This window comes from Cavia porcellus, unplaced genomic scaffold (assembly GCF_034190915.1).
Source record: "Cavia porcellus strain 051 isolate PalLab524CR breed Dunkin Hartley unplaced genomic scaffold, mCavPor4.1 scaffold_21, whole genome shotgun sequence".
Classification (NCBI taxonomy): Eukaryota; Metazoa; Chordata; class Mammalia; order Rodentia; family Caviidae; genus Cavia; species Cavia porcellus.
In genome coordinates this window covers 64,643,252-64,658,454 of record NW_026947504.1, presented here as the reverse complement: position 1 = coordinate 64,658,454, position 15,203 = coordinate 64,643,252, and the positions used below count along the sequence as shown (strand labels likewise).

Below are 15,203 nucleotides of genomic sequence, written 5' to 3'. Positions count from 1 at the left end.
GCTAGAGGTATGGAAATATGATAGTGAGCAAAACTCAGGCCAATAGTGAACAAAACATGAAAGTTATTTTCTGCTAGAGTTTATGATGTGATATGAGATAAAGCAGTTGAACTGAGAAGTGATTAAAGAACCTCAGATGGAATAAGTGGAAGACAATTATGAACCTTCAGGACAAGAGGACAGGAGACAGCAAACAGCAGGTAAGACTTGGTAACAGGATATGTAAACTTTTAAGTGTGCCTTTAAAAAAAGGTGTCCTCCCCTTAGCAGGTAGCTCTGTGTGTGACTGGAATCAACTCAAGATCTGGGCTAGGGCAAAGTGCACCAGGAGAAAGCCACCTACGGGGTTTTATTTGCAGAGAATGGGAAAATGGGAAGCCTGGTCCAGTTTCTTCAGGTGGACCAAAAACACTTTATTAGAGAGGAACAAGTAGAAAAAGTGAGATGATAGAGTGTGCGTGAAATGTCAGTGCAGCGTCCACAAACTGGGTCTTCAGGCTGCAGGCTGTTTCTGTTGCACTTGACTGCGGTTAGGGGGACAGGGAGGACACCGAAGTACTTGATGTGAGGTCTCCGTTGTCTTGTAAAGACGAGAGGGTTTGTTTTAAGTCTTGAAGTAGTTCAATTTCTTGTTCTAACTGCTTCAGCCTTTCTTTAGATTCATGAATTTTATTTTCTATTGCTTTGAAAAGAAAAAAAGTAACTTAAACGCTTCAGTATATAGTTAGAAATAATCTAGTAGTTTCTATCCCTTTTAGTTGTAAGTACAGAATCCACACAGTGCTTGTGCCGCACATGCAGAGAGCCTAGTCTTGTGAGCAGGAACTGCTGTACTTACACCTTTGCTTCGTGGTGTGACTTAGGACGGATTTCTAACAGTTACCACACACAAAGCTGCAAGTCTTCAATACTCTGTATATATGCTTACAGCAGAATGAGTCTCTTCTCTGTCTTTGAAAACCTGAGCACAGTGGCTGTGTAACATCCATACTACACTGTTCTAGATTTGTTGAGACAGAATGGCTAGAATAGTAACAATAATGGCAAATCTTTCATAAAAATGCATCCAGTTTTTAATGTTACATAGGCTTCAGTTTTACTTAGAAATAGGAAAGTTTTCATTGTAGAAACTCAGCAAGACAATACTTTATCATTAAACTTTATAGTGACTATTACATAATGACCATGTCATTTCTAAGACCTAAAAATTGAAAGGTTTTATATTAAAAATTAATCTTTCTGCATAATTCTGTAACTGCAATGAATTTGAAACATCAGTTAGATCACATCAGACATGAGGATAAGCTGTGGTATCACGAGTTGAGCCTTTTAAACTGGTTTCCATGCACTAAGGTACTACACTGCACATGCACCACTAAGTAGACTGTCAAATAGTTTAACTGTCACATGGTAGAATGGTGGCACACGCCTGTAATTCCAGAGCTCTGGAGGCTGAGGCAAGAGGATCACCATGAGTTTAAGGCCAGCCTAGACTGTACAGCAAGATGATCTCAAAAAAAACCAAGTCCCTTAAAAATGAAAGCTTTCTAGAACATTTAAAGTGTGCCTTTAAAAAAAAAATACAAAAACAAACAGGTAAGGATACTCCCATTAGCAGATAACAGACTATTAAAAGATGCATCATGTATTTTCTTTTTGGGGTGGAGGTATTAGGAATCAAATACAGCACCTTGTGCCACTGAGCTGTATCCCCAGCCCGATACATTATTTTTGATAGATTTTTCAGAATATTAGTTCAGTTGGTTATAAATGTAACTATATAAAATTCAAATAAAAACATGTAACTAAAATCCAAATGAGAAAGGCTGTTATGTTGAGATAAGGATATGAAATACTGCTCCCCACAGGAAAAACCTATTGTACTAATATCATAGGAAAGAACAGAGTGTGGAGCACTGTGTGTGTCCTCTCGGGGAGCCATTCACACCAAATGCTAGCAAGCAGGTGCAGTGTACAGCTATGTATGGCAGCCATGGTAGAGATCAGATCAGCATCAGAAATAAATGGAAATTTAGGTCTGAAAAGAGGACTCAAAAATGGTTGATATTTTACAGAAAGATAGTGGGTCTTACTCTCCCAACACAAACATCGGTATTTCTTGTTCTACAAAAATGTCTTTTTCCTGGTGAACTTTAGAATTAGTGACAATGCAAACCCTAACCCTAACCTACCCCTTCCCCCGCTGGATTAGATTTGAAGATTAGTGTTGGGAGAACTGAGACTTTACCCTTTGCATATGTGAGGTGTGAGGGATACGCTGCAGGACAGTTTATCAAAGCCTATATTCTCCAATTTTAGCAGTAACTTTTGTGTCTTGTTTTTTTGAGTCTTATTTCTGATTATAAAGGTATTTGTATAAGATATTTGTAAAACATAGTAATGAAAGGACAAAAGAAATCCCCATAATGCAACTACCTACACATAACTTTCCATGATACATAGTTTTTCTGTAACACTGCGTATCTTTACATTTTTTTCTGCTGTACATGTGTGTCACAGTTTTGTGATGGGCTTTTTCCATTTAATAAAACTGAACATTTTTCTAAAATGATTTTTATCATCAGTGTAGCATCATATTATTTCTTTTTTTTTAGTCTTTTTCCTTTTTATTGGTACCAGGGATCGAACTCACGACTGCCTGCTTGCAAGGCAGGTGCTTATGCCGCTGAGCTAAATCCCCAGCCCCCCATCGTATTATTTCAATCTAAACTGTTTCTAAATTATGCTTAGTTATAAATCATACCTGCATTAAATTTTGCAAATATGTCTTCAAACAATCCACAGTCAAAAAGTGAAGTCCCAATTTTTTCATAGGCTTGAAGGGAAAAAAAATTTCAATATTAACTTAAATTTATATACACAGAAACACCTCAGAAAATAATCCAAAATAGAGAGGAGTCTACTATTAGTCTCATCTCCATTAGTCATCTTTCAAATAGTCATCTACTCTACAGATTCCGTGGTAGACTGCAGTGGCAGTGGCCTAGTAGGGAATGTGTCAGAAATGTCAACTCTTGGCAGAAGTTCCTGGAGGCAGATGTGTGTGTACACGCATGCAGGAGTCTGTGTTTTGAGACCATCTCACTGGGTAGCTCAGGCAGGCCTTGAATCCTCCTGCCTTAGCTTCCCAAGTACTGTAATTAGTTGTATACCATATGACTGACTTTGTTTTACAAAGGCCTCCAGGTAATTCTTAGGCACACTTAAGTTTGAGAAGTGCTTGGTTTAGAGGAAAAAAGCACATAATAAATGAGCTTTTGCAAATGTTTCATAATTTTTTAGATTTGCCCTATAGAATATAATCTCTTTCAAATACGAACCTACTTTATAAGCTACTGTCAAGCTTTCACTTGTAACATGACTATATTCATTATAAAATTTGCAAGCTCATAAGGCTCGTAAGTTGCTGTACACTTCTACGTAAGGGGAACATAACCAGGGGTATAGCTCAGTGGCACAGTGCCTGCCTGCAAGTGTGAGGTCCTGAGTTCAATCCCCAGTACCAAAACAAAACATGTCTGATGGTATGGGCAGCTATTTTGATGGCAACAAGACGCATTATGGTAGCCATTACTAATTTCCTATTGTCTTGTTTTGAAATCCTGTATCATTTACACAGTTTTGTCTTGATTGGCTTTATTCTCTTTAATAAAAAATAAGTGAAACATAGCTTCCCCAAGAGCACTTTCAAGTTCATATTTAACTAAATCAAACTTTGATTAAAACATCAGTTACCTTTCAGTTTTAATATCATTTAAAAAGAGCAACTGGTTTATTACTGAATAGAATTTGGACAACATCAAAACTATAACCTGGTAAGTAAGAACAGATGTGCAGAGGGGTGGGAAGCAGTTATGTGGCCAAATCCAGCTCTGAACATGACTTCAACTGTGCCTCTCAGAAACTCACCTTGAAACCTGCCATCAGAACACTTGTGAATAAACTATTATCTGTACCCTACAGATTTGTAATAGATTTGGTACAGTGATTATTAAAATAATGAAAAAGGAAAAGAAAGGAGCATGAAAAGAAAATGTGTTGGTTTTTTTGGTTAGTCTGATTTACATGTAAGTCTATAAGAAGCTTCTGTACTTAGAAATATTCAGTACCTGATTCTGAAGTAGTGTCATCTAAGAGTTTTTCTTGAATCAAATGAAGTTCATCTAATATATTTTCAAATAAGTCATTAAGAAGTCCTGCTTTCTTACATTTTTTAAGAAAAGAAATCTTCATGTTTGTATCTAAGAATAAAGAAAACAGTTTTAGAAGGAAATGCTCAGAGTAGCTAATCATATCATGATACTTTTTGGTAGGAGTAACACCAAACCTATGCCTTTTCTTTTAATTGTAGTTTCATTGTACCTTTTTTTTTTTTCTAGTTGAAAGTGAATGAAGTATTAACAAAAAATGAAAAAACTTTTCTTACAATAACTGAATTAATAGTTTTCTAAAATTTATCTTCAATCCCTAAGATGACAGTACCAATCATTTTTTGGTCACTTATGTATTGTTACTGAATATCTATTTTCTTAAAGAACAGAGAACTACATATACCTGTCACAGTGTGAGGGATAGCACATCATTGAATTCTGAGCTTGGGCAAGGCTAGCTGCTTCACAGCAGTCAAAATTTTATCTTCAAATTAAGAAACGAAGGACCCTTCTAACTAGTTATTCTGATGTGTTGGGATTCTGACAGAGTGGATACTTAATGTTTATATTCTTTCTACTATTAGTTTATGTAAATAAGGATTATCATGTGATACCAGCTTCTAAATACATGGGTCAACATTTTATAACATTTTTATAAGGCCATGTTACACCCATCACTGAGACCAAACCTGAGTGACTGCCAGGTTCATCCTTTGTTTGTCTTTCACATCTATCCACCAGCACTGTCTCATTGGGCTAGGAGAGAAAAATTGAGATTACCTCACATGTTAGTAATGGCATTTATTAAATTTATTGTATATAATTAAATGGTATGCCTAAGATAAAAAGCATGCCTCATATTCCTATGCATGTTTTATATAACAAAACATGCAGAGGTATTTGAGAAGTATCTTTTATTGTTCATTCTTGTTTGTTTTCACTTGAGAGTGTGTCCATATAACGCCCAGCCTGGCCTTGAGCTTCTGTGCTCAAGTGATCCTCCTGCTTCAGCCTCCCCATTGCTGGAACAGGTGTGCACCACCATGTCTGGCCTGAGAAGCATCTCTTGAATAGAGTGAAGATTGGTGGCTCATATTAGCTTATGTGAGCTGACATAAATGCTGCTTCAAATTCCCCAAATATTTTCATACACTGTATACATATCACCCAGAAAATTATGACAGTTACATACTAGAAATTTTCTACTTATCTATTCCAGTGATTTGGAAAGTACATTTCTCCTGAAACTCAGAATGGTTAATACGGATCTGAGCCAGGTGTGGTGGGTGGTGCATACCTGTAATCCCAGCATTAGGAGGATTCCATCAGCCTGGAGAAATTAGTCAGGCCCTGGCTCAAAAAATTAAAGAGCTAGGGATGTAGCTTGGCATGAAGGCCTTGGGTTCAACCCCCAGGATTCTCACCCACACACAAAAAGATTCTGTATGAAGAAATATAAAGCTACAAGAAAGTTAAAGTCAAATTACCAGTGCAGGAATGCCTCTGGAGAGACGTTTTTTCCTTCCTCTTTTCCTTTGCACTTTTGAACAATCAGCTAAAAATATAAATCATTTAAAAGTTGGAATATATAAAGGAAAAGATCATTGTTTGAAAACATAAAAGATTGTAATATGCCAAAGAATTTTAAGACATCAAAAAATAGCACTTTCACTAAGCATCTGCAACACATAACATTAAAAGATCTTATAAGTTGATATGAAAAATGATTAGAAAATGAGCAGATGGAGAACTCTTTAGAAAGAGTGCTTATTCAACAAAATGAACAAACTGGGTCATTGAAAAACAAATTAATTGGTGAAAAAATCTGGAATGCACTCAGATTCAGTCACAGAATACACATAGTAAAGTTTTCACATACAATGATAAAGGTAACATTTGTAGAAATTTGAATAATTGTGCTGATGCTGCAGTCTCTTTGGAAGACAATCAGCCAGTAGTTATCCAGTGTTTCATTATTTATATCCCTTGATCTGTAACTTTACCTACAGTAGCTTTACTTAACAGTATAGTTACATAAAGGCCCAGAGGTCTATACAGAACAATGGTAGCTACTGTGTTAACTGGAGAGAATGTAGATGTCCTTCAAGCAGAGAACAGTCCAGTGTTATAGGTGGTATAGTATTATCCTGGTATATGTCCAGCCTTTTAAAAAATGAGGTTCATCCCACCTGTGCTGATGCAGAAGGAAGTAGAAATAGCCAAGTACAGTAGCATGTTAAAATACAGAATACTGCTGCACAGCAGTACCACCATCCCGGCAGGCAGGGAGATGGAGCTAGATGTATTCAGTGTGCCTGCAGGCTGCCACTGGAAACCCTTGCTTGCTTCTGGCAGCCAGTGCCCACCAGGAGAATCAGACAAACATACTCCTGAGTGCCTGCTACCATTGGGGCAGTACCGGTGTAGAGACACAGCCCTGCCACCAAGCACCCCTGGTGCTGCACAGGTCTGGAGAAGCCTGCCCCGCACCCTGATACCTCCCTGGGAACCTGGGGTCAGAGAAATCCAGGTACCTGTCCAATTCCCCTACACCACATAAGGGCAGCCGCTGTGGGAAGTGCCTGGGACCCCACAATGGGCTTGTTGGGAGAAATCCAGGGAAACGTCAAGATGAGGGAGCAAAATACATCTCAGACCTCTAGCCTGCACAGAACAAGTCTGGGAGATATAATCATGGAAGAAAATGGAAGTCTCATACCTGAATCTCCAAGGGGATAGCAACTAAGTAAAGAAACAATGATACTGTAAAAGTAATCAAATCAGAAATAATATCTCAGGTAAAAGAAGAAATCACAAACATAATGAAAATCACTGAGCATATTTAAAGAAGGCACAGATTAAAAAGGAACACAGGAAAATGACAAGATACCTTGAACAATATGGGGAGGAACTACAATGCATGAAACAGACTGAGAGCTATCCAGGTAATTAAAGTTGATCAAAAGCTGACAAAACTGCCTGAAAAAGACTGAAGATAGACTTTCAGACCTTAAAGACAGGATCGCAGCTACTGATCATGAAAGGAGAGATTTCTTTAAAATAACACAGAACCAAGAAGTAACAATTCAATGGCTGCAAGACGACAGAAAGAAAAATTTAAGAGTGATAGGTATCAGCAAAGAAGCAGGGGTCAACACAAATGAAATATAAAGACTATTTACAGAAGTAATAGCAGTATTGCCAAACATGGGGCAACAATCTGGCATTCAGGCAAGCAAGGCATACAGACCTCCCAACTAGCCATAACCAAAATAAATCTACACCCAGACATAGAATAATTAAGGACCCAGAAATTGAGCACAAGAACAGAATATTAAAAGCTGTTAGACAAAAGGAACAGATCGCCTATAAAGGAAAACTCATCAGAATCATGACAGACTTCTCAACACAAACCATCAAGAGCTTAAAGTATTTCAAGTCCTCAAAGAAAGCCCCCAACCCAGACTGATGTACCCTGTGAAACTATCTTTGAAAATTGATGGAGAAATAAGATACTTCCATGACAAAGAACAACTGAAGGAATTCATGACTCCCAACAAAACCCTACAAAGAGTACTGAAGGATATTCCAAAGAGATAAAAATGACCTGAGTCCCAGGAAAAGCAGCAGAGTGAGATCAGCAAGCGGGCACGCAGTTGAATGGAGGGGTTAAAGCAGGAAGCCAATGTCAGGGAAAAAGCACGGCAAAGATGACCTAGTGCATGTTGGCCAAAACCATTAATGGAGACAGCTCAATTCTCCAATAAAAAGAAACACAGGCAGAGTGGATCAAGAAATAAGATCCATCAATATGCAAGAAACAATTAACTCAAAAGGAAATTCACAGACTAAAAAAATCAAAGGAGAGAAAACAATTATTCCACCAACAGGAGACCAGAAAAAAAACAACAGTAACTTACTTATCAACTGCAGAATAAGAAATATGCGTATTTTTATACAATGGAAAGCTCCTCAGCTATAAAGTAGGATAATCTGTAGGTAAATGTAGGTAAACAGGAGATCATGGTTGTGGGTGAAATGGCTTGGACTCATACAAGTAAACACAGATTTCTCTCTAGCATAAAAAATGAAAGGAGTTAGTGGGATCCAAAAAGCACATTGGAAAACACCTAAAAAGGCAAAGTGGTAACACTGTTAACTTCCTATGATCTTGTTTTGAATTCTTGTATTGTTTTCACAATTGCTAGGTTTGGTTTTACTCTGTCTTGTTTTGTTAGATTTTACTATGTCTGATGGTATGGGCAGCTCTTTTGAAGATGACTATGTATTATGGCAATCACTGTTGATTTCCGATTATCTTGTTTTGAAGCCCTACAATGCTTTCATTCTTTTGATTGGCTTTGTTTTGTTTTGTTTTATTTTATGTGTGATAGTATGGACAGCTATTTTGAAGAAAATGAGATGGTAACCACTGTTCGATTTCCTGTTATCTTGTTTTGAAGTCCTACAATGCTTTCATTCTTTTGCCTTGATTGGTTTTATTCTATTTTGCTTTATTTGATTTTGTTATGTGTGATCATATGAACAGCTATTTTGAAGAAAACAAGAGCCATTATAATAGCCCTTGTTCCTTTCCTATTATTTTTGAAGTCCTGTAATGCTTTCATTCTTGTTTTGATTGACTGTGGTCTATTTGTATTGTTTGATTATACTATGTGTGAAGGCATAGACAGGTATTTTGAAGAGACATTATGGTAGCCATTGATTTTGTGTTATCTTGTTTTGAAATTCTTTTAATGCTCTCATTCTTCTGTTTTGATTGGTTTTATTCTGTTTTGTTTCATTTTATTGTGTGTGATGGTATGGACAGCTATTTTGAAGAAAACGAGAGACATTATGGTAGCCATTGTTGATTTCCTGTTGTCTTGTTCTGAAGTCCTGAATTGCTTGCATTGTTCTAATTTGCTTTATTCTGTTTTGTTTTGTTTTACTCTCTTTAAAATAAAAAAATAAACATAAAAAAACCAGAAGATTTGTGGCAGAATTCAAAATAAACCTCCTGGGAAATGATTCATTTTAGGACAGTATAGTAATCGTTTTTTTGGTGGTGCTAAAGATTGAACCCAAGGCTTTGCAAATGTTTAGCATGTGCCGTACTACTGAACCACACCTCAAGTCCAAAATAATCTGCTTTTTAAGATGAAATGCATGATTGTCATCATTTTCTTTGCCAGTAAACACTGACTTAGAGCAATGGTATTTTTAATGTATTTTCCAAGAGTAATGACTTAAACACTGTTTAGAGTGCTGTGTACCACCAGGAAGTACATAACACAGAACTGAAAGAGGTCCTGATTCCAGTTCACACTGTATGTTCTAGGTTGAGTGATGATAAAATACTGCTGTTCCAAAGCACACTGAGGCCACTCATGAACAGATGTATCTCCCGTTACTCCAATTAGTCAAGATCCAATCCACTTAATTAAAATGAAGTAAATACTGTATATTCTTAGGCAGTTTTCATCAGCACTTTATTAATTTTATCTCCTGAAAATTCTACTATTCCTATAGAAGGGAAGCAATCACAAAAGTCAAAGCTTCGTAGATTTGTCTAAGTTTGGTCCTATAACGAGGGTGGACTGTACCAGGAATGGCCACCCTGTACCAGGAATGGACCAGAACAGGTCTAGTTCACCAAGAAGAGAAACTAGTCAATGGAATCACGTAATGAACAAGGAGACTGATAATCTCATAGGTATGTAAAATTTTAACTCAATTTGTGTTTTAATTCCATGAGACTAATAAATCAGATATTCGATGTCTTATTTAAATGTTTAGTTTTCTTTAAACATGCTACATGAAATCTGAGAAACTTACCACTTTGAGTGATGATTGGAGTATGTTGTTGGCAGAACAGTCTGAAAATACGAAGTTTCAAAGAATCATTATATATTTTAACACACAGGGTTTTTTGATACCAGGGATTGAACTCATGACCTCATACTTGCCAGGCAGATACTTGTACCACTGAGCTATCAACTCCAACATACAGTTTTTAAGTATGTTTATTTTCTTATGATTTACAAATGTTCCCACCACCCCCACAATTGCTATAGTTTAAATATGTGTTTTAACCAGGCCTGGTAGCACATGCCTGTAATTCCAGAGGAGGCTGAGGCAATAGGATCATCTCAAGTTCAAGGCCGGCATGGGATACATAGTGAGATACTGTCTGGGGAGGGGGAATCACTGCATACATCAGCCAGGGACAGTGGCAGACACTGGTAATCCCAGCACATTGGAGGCTGAAACAGGAAGATTGCTGTCCTGAGTTTGAGACCAACCTGAGCTACACAGTTAAGTTCAAGGCTAGCCTGGACTACAGAGGAAGACCTTATCTCAAAACAACAACAAAAACTCATTTTTTTGTCTTTTTCGTTTTTATCGGTACCAGGGATCGAACTCATAACTGCCTGCTTGCAAGGCAGGTGCTTATGCCGCTGAGCTAAATCCCCAGCCCCACTGAAGGGGATTTTTAAAAATTCGTTTTAAGAATACTAACTCTTTCAAAAGTCATATTAAGAAAGGTTATTCTAACACTGATCCTATTTAGAACATTACGACAAGTAACTTTATCAGTATGATGGTGGAAATTTTATTCTACACACAAGATGGGAAAGACAGTTAAACCCATCACTGTATAAGTAAAGACCTCTTCCTGTTGTAGAGGTTAAGTTTTTAACTAGTCCCTATTTGCTTAACCTTTGGCCTACACTGGCAAACCTCTGGCACACGTCGTCAGCTGTTATCACTGAAAGCTCTAAGAGGTTTGCCCCAACTGCCTCATGCTAGCCATGCCACTATGACAAGGGGTGCTTTCTACTAGCAAGGCTAAATTGCGGGGAAATATTTCACTTGTTTGTTTTTGAGATGATGTCTCATTATGTAGTTCAGGCTGTCCTTGAACTTGCACCAGTCCTCCTGCGTCAGCCTGCCAAATACTGGGATTTACAAGCATGCACCACCATGCCCAGCTCCAGGGAAATCTTTAAAAAGGAAAACAAGATCTTGTATTATTTTAGTCCTCTGATACTCAGAGGTGTAAAGTTGGGTTCCCAACAGAGAAACCCACAAACCATGTTCTCATGTGAGAACTACATAAATTTAGCTTTAAAAGTTTCCTGGTCTTAATCTAACCATTCTGTATCTCAATCCCCCAAATATAGCTTTAAAACTGTTTTATTACTTATAAATTCCTTGAACTCCATCAGCTTGTGGAAATGCCTTGTCCATCTTGGCACAGAAAAAGTGGTAATTCTTGGCACAGGATTTTAAGTCACATCCCACGGTGGCTCCTCTTTTACCACAAAATGTACATTTCTACAGAAGAACAGATTTTACTAAGTGAGCAACTGTTTTCTCATAATCTTTATTAAAATTTAAGGAGATCATTAGATGTATTTAAGCCAGCAGCCCTGTTTTTATTGGACATCAACAGCAAAATTCCATCAGTACAGAAGGTACTACTTACATTTGGCCACTTATCTGGAGATTTCAGCAAAAACTCAGCCAACGAGGTTGCTTGGCCCAGACTGTTCTGTAATGATCTGATTAAAAGCAGAAAATACGTTCTGCACACTGAGATTTCTAAAATGGGAGGCCACATCTCTAACTCCAGCCCTCTGGGAGGCTGAGATAGGTGGACTGTGAGTTCCCACTAAGACCGGATTTAGTAAGAACCTCTATCAAAATTTTTACAAAGGGCTGGAGATTTACCTCAGTGGTTTAAGTGCCTGCCTGGCAAGCATGAAGTTGTGAACTTGATCCCCGCTACCAAAACAAAACAAAACAATTTAAAAATTTTAAACATGGGCTGGGAATGTAGTTCAGTACAAAGGCCCCTGGGTTCAATTCCTAGTACTAAAACCATCAATCAATCAATCAATCAATCAATCAAAAAAGCAGAGCTGGCAAACTTGTCCAGCTCTAGGCAAGAATCCCAGCCAGAAGCACTGAGCTTGAGGTAAAAGCAGCTCCTAAACTTCGGATTGAGATCTATGAGCCAGTCATTCTCCCTTAAAACTCAAATTCCTCCCTGAGGTAACAATGAATAAAATAAGGGGAACTTTTTTGGAGGTTTGGATTTTACACCGTAGGGCCAAAAAACAAAAAAACTGAGCAAGTTATTCCCCCCCCCCTTTTTTGAGTTTTATCTCACTATATATTTCAGGCTCTCCCTGAACTATCTATGTAGCCTTGGGCTGGTCTTAAATTCCAGATGATCCCTGCCTCCATCTCTCCGTTGCTGGAATTACAGGCATGCACCACCATGCCTGGTTAGTAAGAGTTTCTTAGTTTTAACTTATTTGAAGCCTTACTTTTTTCTTTGATAACGTGCATGTGAAGATGGTATAGAGATAATTAAGCATTCACTGTGTGGCCACAGAAACCTGGCTTGTATAATCCAGCCACACTGAAGACCAATTAGCACCACGTTCTGTCTAAAGAACAATAAGACCACTTTGCAAAATGAGATTGCTTAAACAATATCCCAAGGTAAGCACAATAAGAATACAGTAGAGAAGAAAGAAGCATGGTATTGGTGGGTGCAGTGGCATTTGTCAGTAATCCCAAAACTGGGGGTGGGGTGGGTAAGGCAGGAGGATTGCTGCAAGCTTGAGGCCACTCTAAACTACATGGCAAGACCCTGTCTCAGAAAAAAAAGGCATGATATTGTGCCTAAGGAAGATAGAAAACCCAGATGCAACAAAGAAAGAGCCAGGTCTAACTATATAAAAAATATTTACTTTCATTTTATGGTGGCAAGTACCATTTGAAATTGAAAGGAAAAGATAGAAAAATGTTTGCAGTGTATTAGTGTTTTAACATTCAGATAAGCCACAGAAAAACAGTAACAGGCAAAGTGCATAAGAACTACAAATGGCTACTAGGTATTTGAAGTTTATATTAGATACAGTAGTATGCAGTAGTGATGTAGGATTGTTGAGGATAAGGGGAAATAGCAGTAAACAAAACAAAGGCACCTGCTTGCATGAAATTTATACTCCAGTAGGGAGACTGTACAACAGTCAAAAAAATTTTTATAACATCTCATGGTGCTCTGGGGTTATAGCTAAGTGGTAAAGCGTTTGCTCAGCATGCACAAGGCCTTGGCTTTGATGTCCAGCATGGCAAAAAATGGACAACAAAACCCAAATAAACACAAATAAAATCACCTCACAAATGTGCATCATGCTTTGTATAGAATTAAAATAAAGCAAAGTAGCTGGGTGTGGTAGTACATGCCAGTAATCCCAGCACTCAAGAGGCCTGCTGGCCTCTTGAATTCAAGGCCAGCTGGGATACAAAGTGAGCTCAAGGCCTGCCTAAACTGCATAGCAAGGCCCTGTTTCCAAAAAAAAAGGCTAAGTGACAGTATCACTGGTTGCCTCCTTCGGACTGGACAGTTAGTAAAGTACACCTCTAAATGATAGAAAAGCAGAGGGCACACGTAACAGCCACACCTGTAATGCTAGCACTGAGGCGGCCAAGGCACGAGGCTCATTGTGAGATAGGAGGCTGCCTGGGCTACACAGTGAGTTCAAGGCCAGCCTACACTATACAGTGAGTGCTGTCAGGCTGGCCTTGAACAACAACAAAGACCCAAGCATGCAAAAAGAGGACAATGAGCTGGGCATCAGCTATAATCCCTGCTACCTGGGAGGCTAAGGCAGGAAACTTAAAGTTTGAGGCATAGCTGGACAACTTAGCTCTCAAAAAACAGGGCTGGGGATCTAACCTGGCCGATTTAATCCTGTTGTGGTTTGTATTCCTGGGGCTGTGCCTCAAGCCTCACGCAATCATAAAGGGACCAAATCTAGCACTTGTGATTGGTTCGTTGTCTCAGGCGCCAACTGGTGGTGTGAGTGTTTCACCACCCAGGGGTGGGGCCAATGGAACTGCAGGAAGAAGGTGATCTTCTTCTCTTGCTTTGCTTTTGCTATTTGCAGGTGCCATGAACTGTGACCCTGCCATGCCATGCTGACTTGGGGCCAACTAAGAATAGACTGAAACCTCCAAAAGCTGTAAGAAATACACCTTTTCTTCCCTAACTTTGGGCGTCAGGTATTTTGTCTCAACAAATAAAAAGTAACTAAGACAAATCCCTAGTATGGCAAGGCAGCGGCAGAGAGACTGTAAGTCAAAGCCTCTCAATCCTTATGGCAAGATTGAGCTTTCCTCCGGCAAGCTGAGCAGAAGGCCACAGTCTCATTATTAGAGCCTCCACTGGGCAGAGAAGTCGCAGGTTAGGGCCTAGTAACAGGGCTGACCAGCCAGAGTAGAGATGGGCTTTTATCTGCCTCTAGACAGTATTCTGACTGCTCTAGGAGCCAGGTAGGAATACAGTAAGCTGGCTAGAATGGCAGGAGCCACAGCCATTGAGAGCTACATATCAGACTTCATTTACCGGATTAGTAATCCTGAGACAAAAGTGGGTAAGGGACACAGGGTGTGTTTAGGGAATGTCACTGATGGTTTTAATGCTGGCCTAGACACTGAAAGCAAAAGATAATCCTTAGACTGATGCTTTGCCTCGCAGGTGAGTGATGCCTGTCTGCAGGAGGGAAGGAGCAGCAGATTGGGAAGCAGTGTTACGGCAGTGGGAGTGTATTATCAGTGAGCTCACTATGAGATGTTGTAGGTGTCCTTGGACAGGTATCCAGGTTGGGAGTCTGGAATTCTAGAGAAGGGACAGAGCAGAAGATACAGACTGACTTACAAGTCCCTGACATACAGATGGTATTTAAACCAGGAAACTGGATGAGGGAAGGCTGTTCAGGTCCAGAAGAAACCCAGGACTCCTGGAGTCTTATGTGGCTACAAATCTTCAAGACTGGGCAGAAGAGGAGAAAACAGCCAAAGTATTTAGTAAGAAGTAGCCAAAAAGGTAGGAGACACCTGGAATGTGTCTCTAGGAAATTTTTAAAAAGGGACTTCCAGATGGAGGGTGAGAGCAACTGGGTGAGGAATAGTTTATGAGGTTAAATAAGGACAGCACTCAGCTTGGGG

The 15,203-nt window shown here is 38.9% G+C and overlaps 1 protein-coding gene across 3 annotated transcripts in view; it reads right to left on the bottom strand.

Moving 5' to 3' along the window:
* Positions 1-388: 388 nt before the first annotated feature.
* Positions 389-15,203, bottom strand: part of Setdb2 (SET domain bifurcated histone lysine methyltransferase 2) — a 78,362-nt gene continuing 63,547 nt past the window's right edge. For all 3 annotated transcript variants that reach the window (XM_023560491.2, XM_063232796.1, XM_063232797.1), the window contains 7 exons: positions 11,380-11,513; positions 10,011-10,051; positions 5,660-5,727; positions 4,862-4,928; positions 4,131-4,262; positions 2,765-2,836; positions 389-682 (listed from right to left, as the gene is read on the bottom strand). In XM_023560491.2, coding sequence (XP_023416259.2) covers positions 531-682; positions 2,765-2,836; positions 4,131-4,262; positions 4,862-4,928; positions 5,660-5,727; positions 10,011-10,051; positions 11,380-11,513 — 666 coding nt within the window. In that variant the 3' untranslated portion in view covers positions 389-530. The remainder of the gene's footprint in view (positions 683-2,764; positions 2,837-4,130; positions 4,263-4,861; positions 4,929-5,659; positions 5,728-10,010; positions 10,052-11,379; positions 11,514-15,203) is intronic.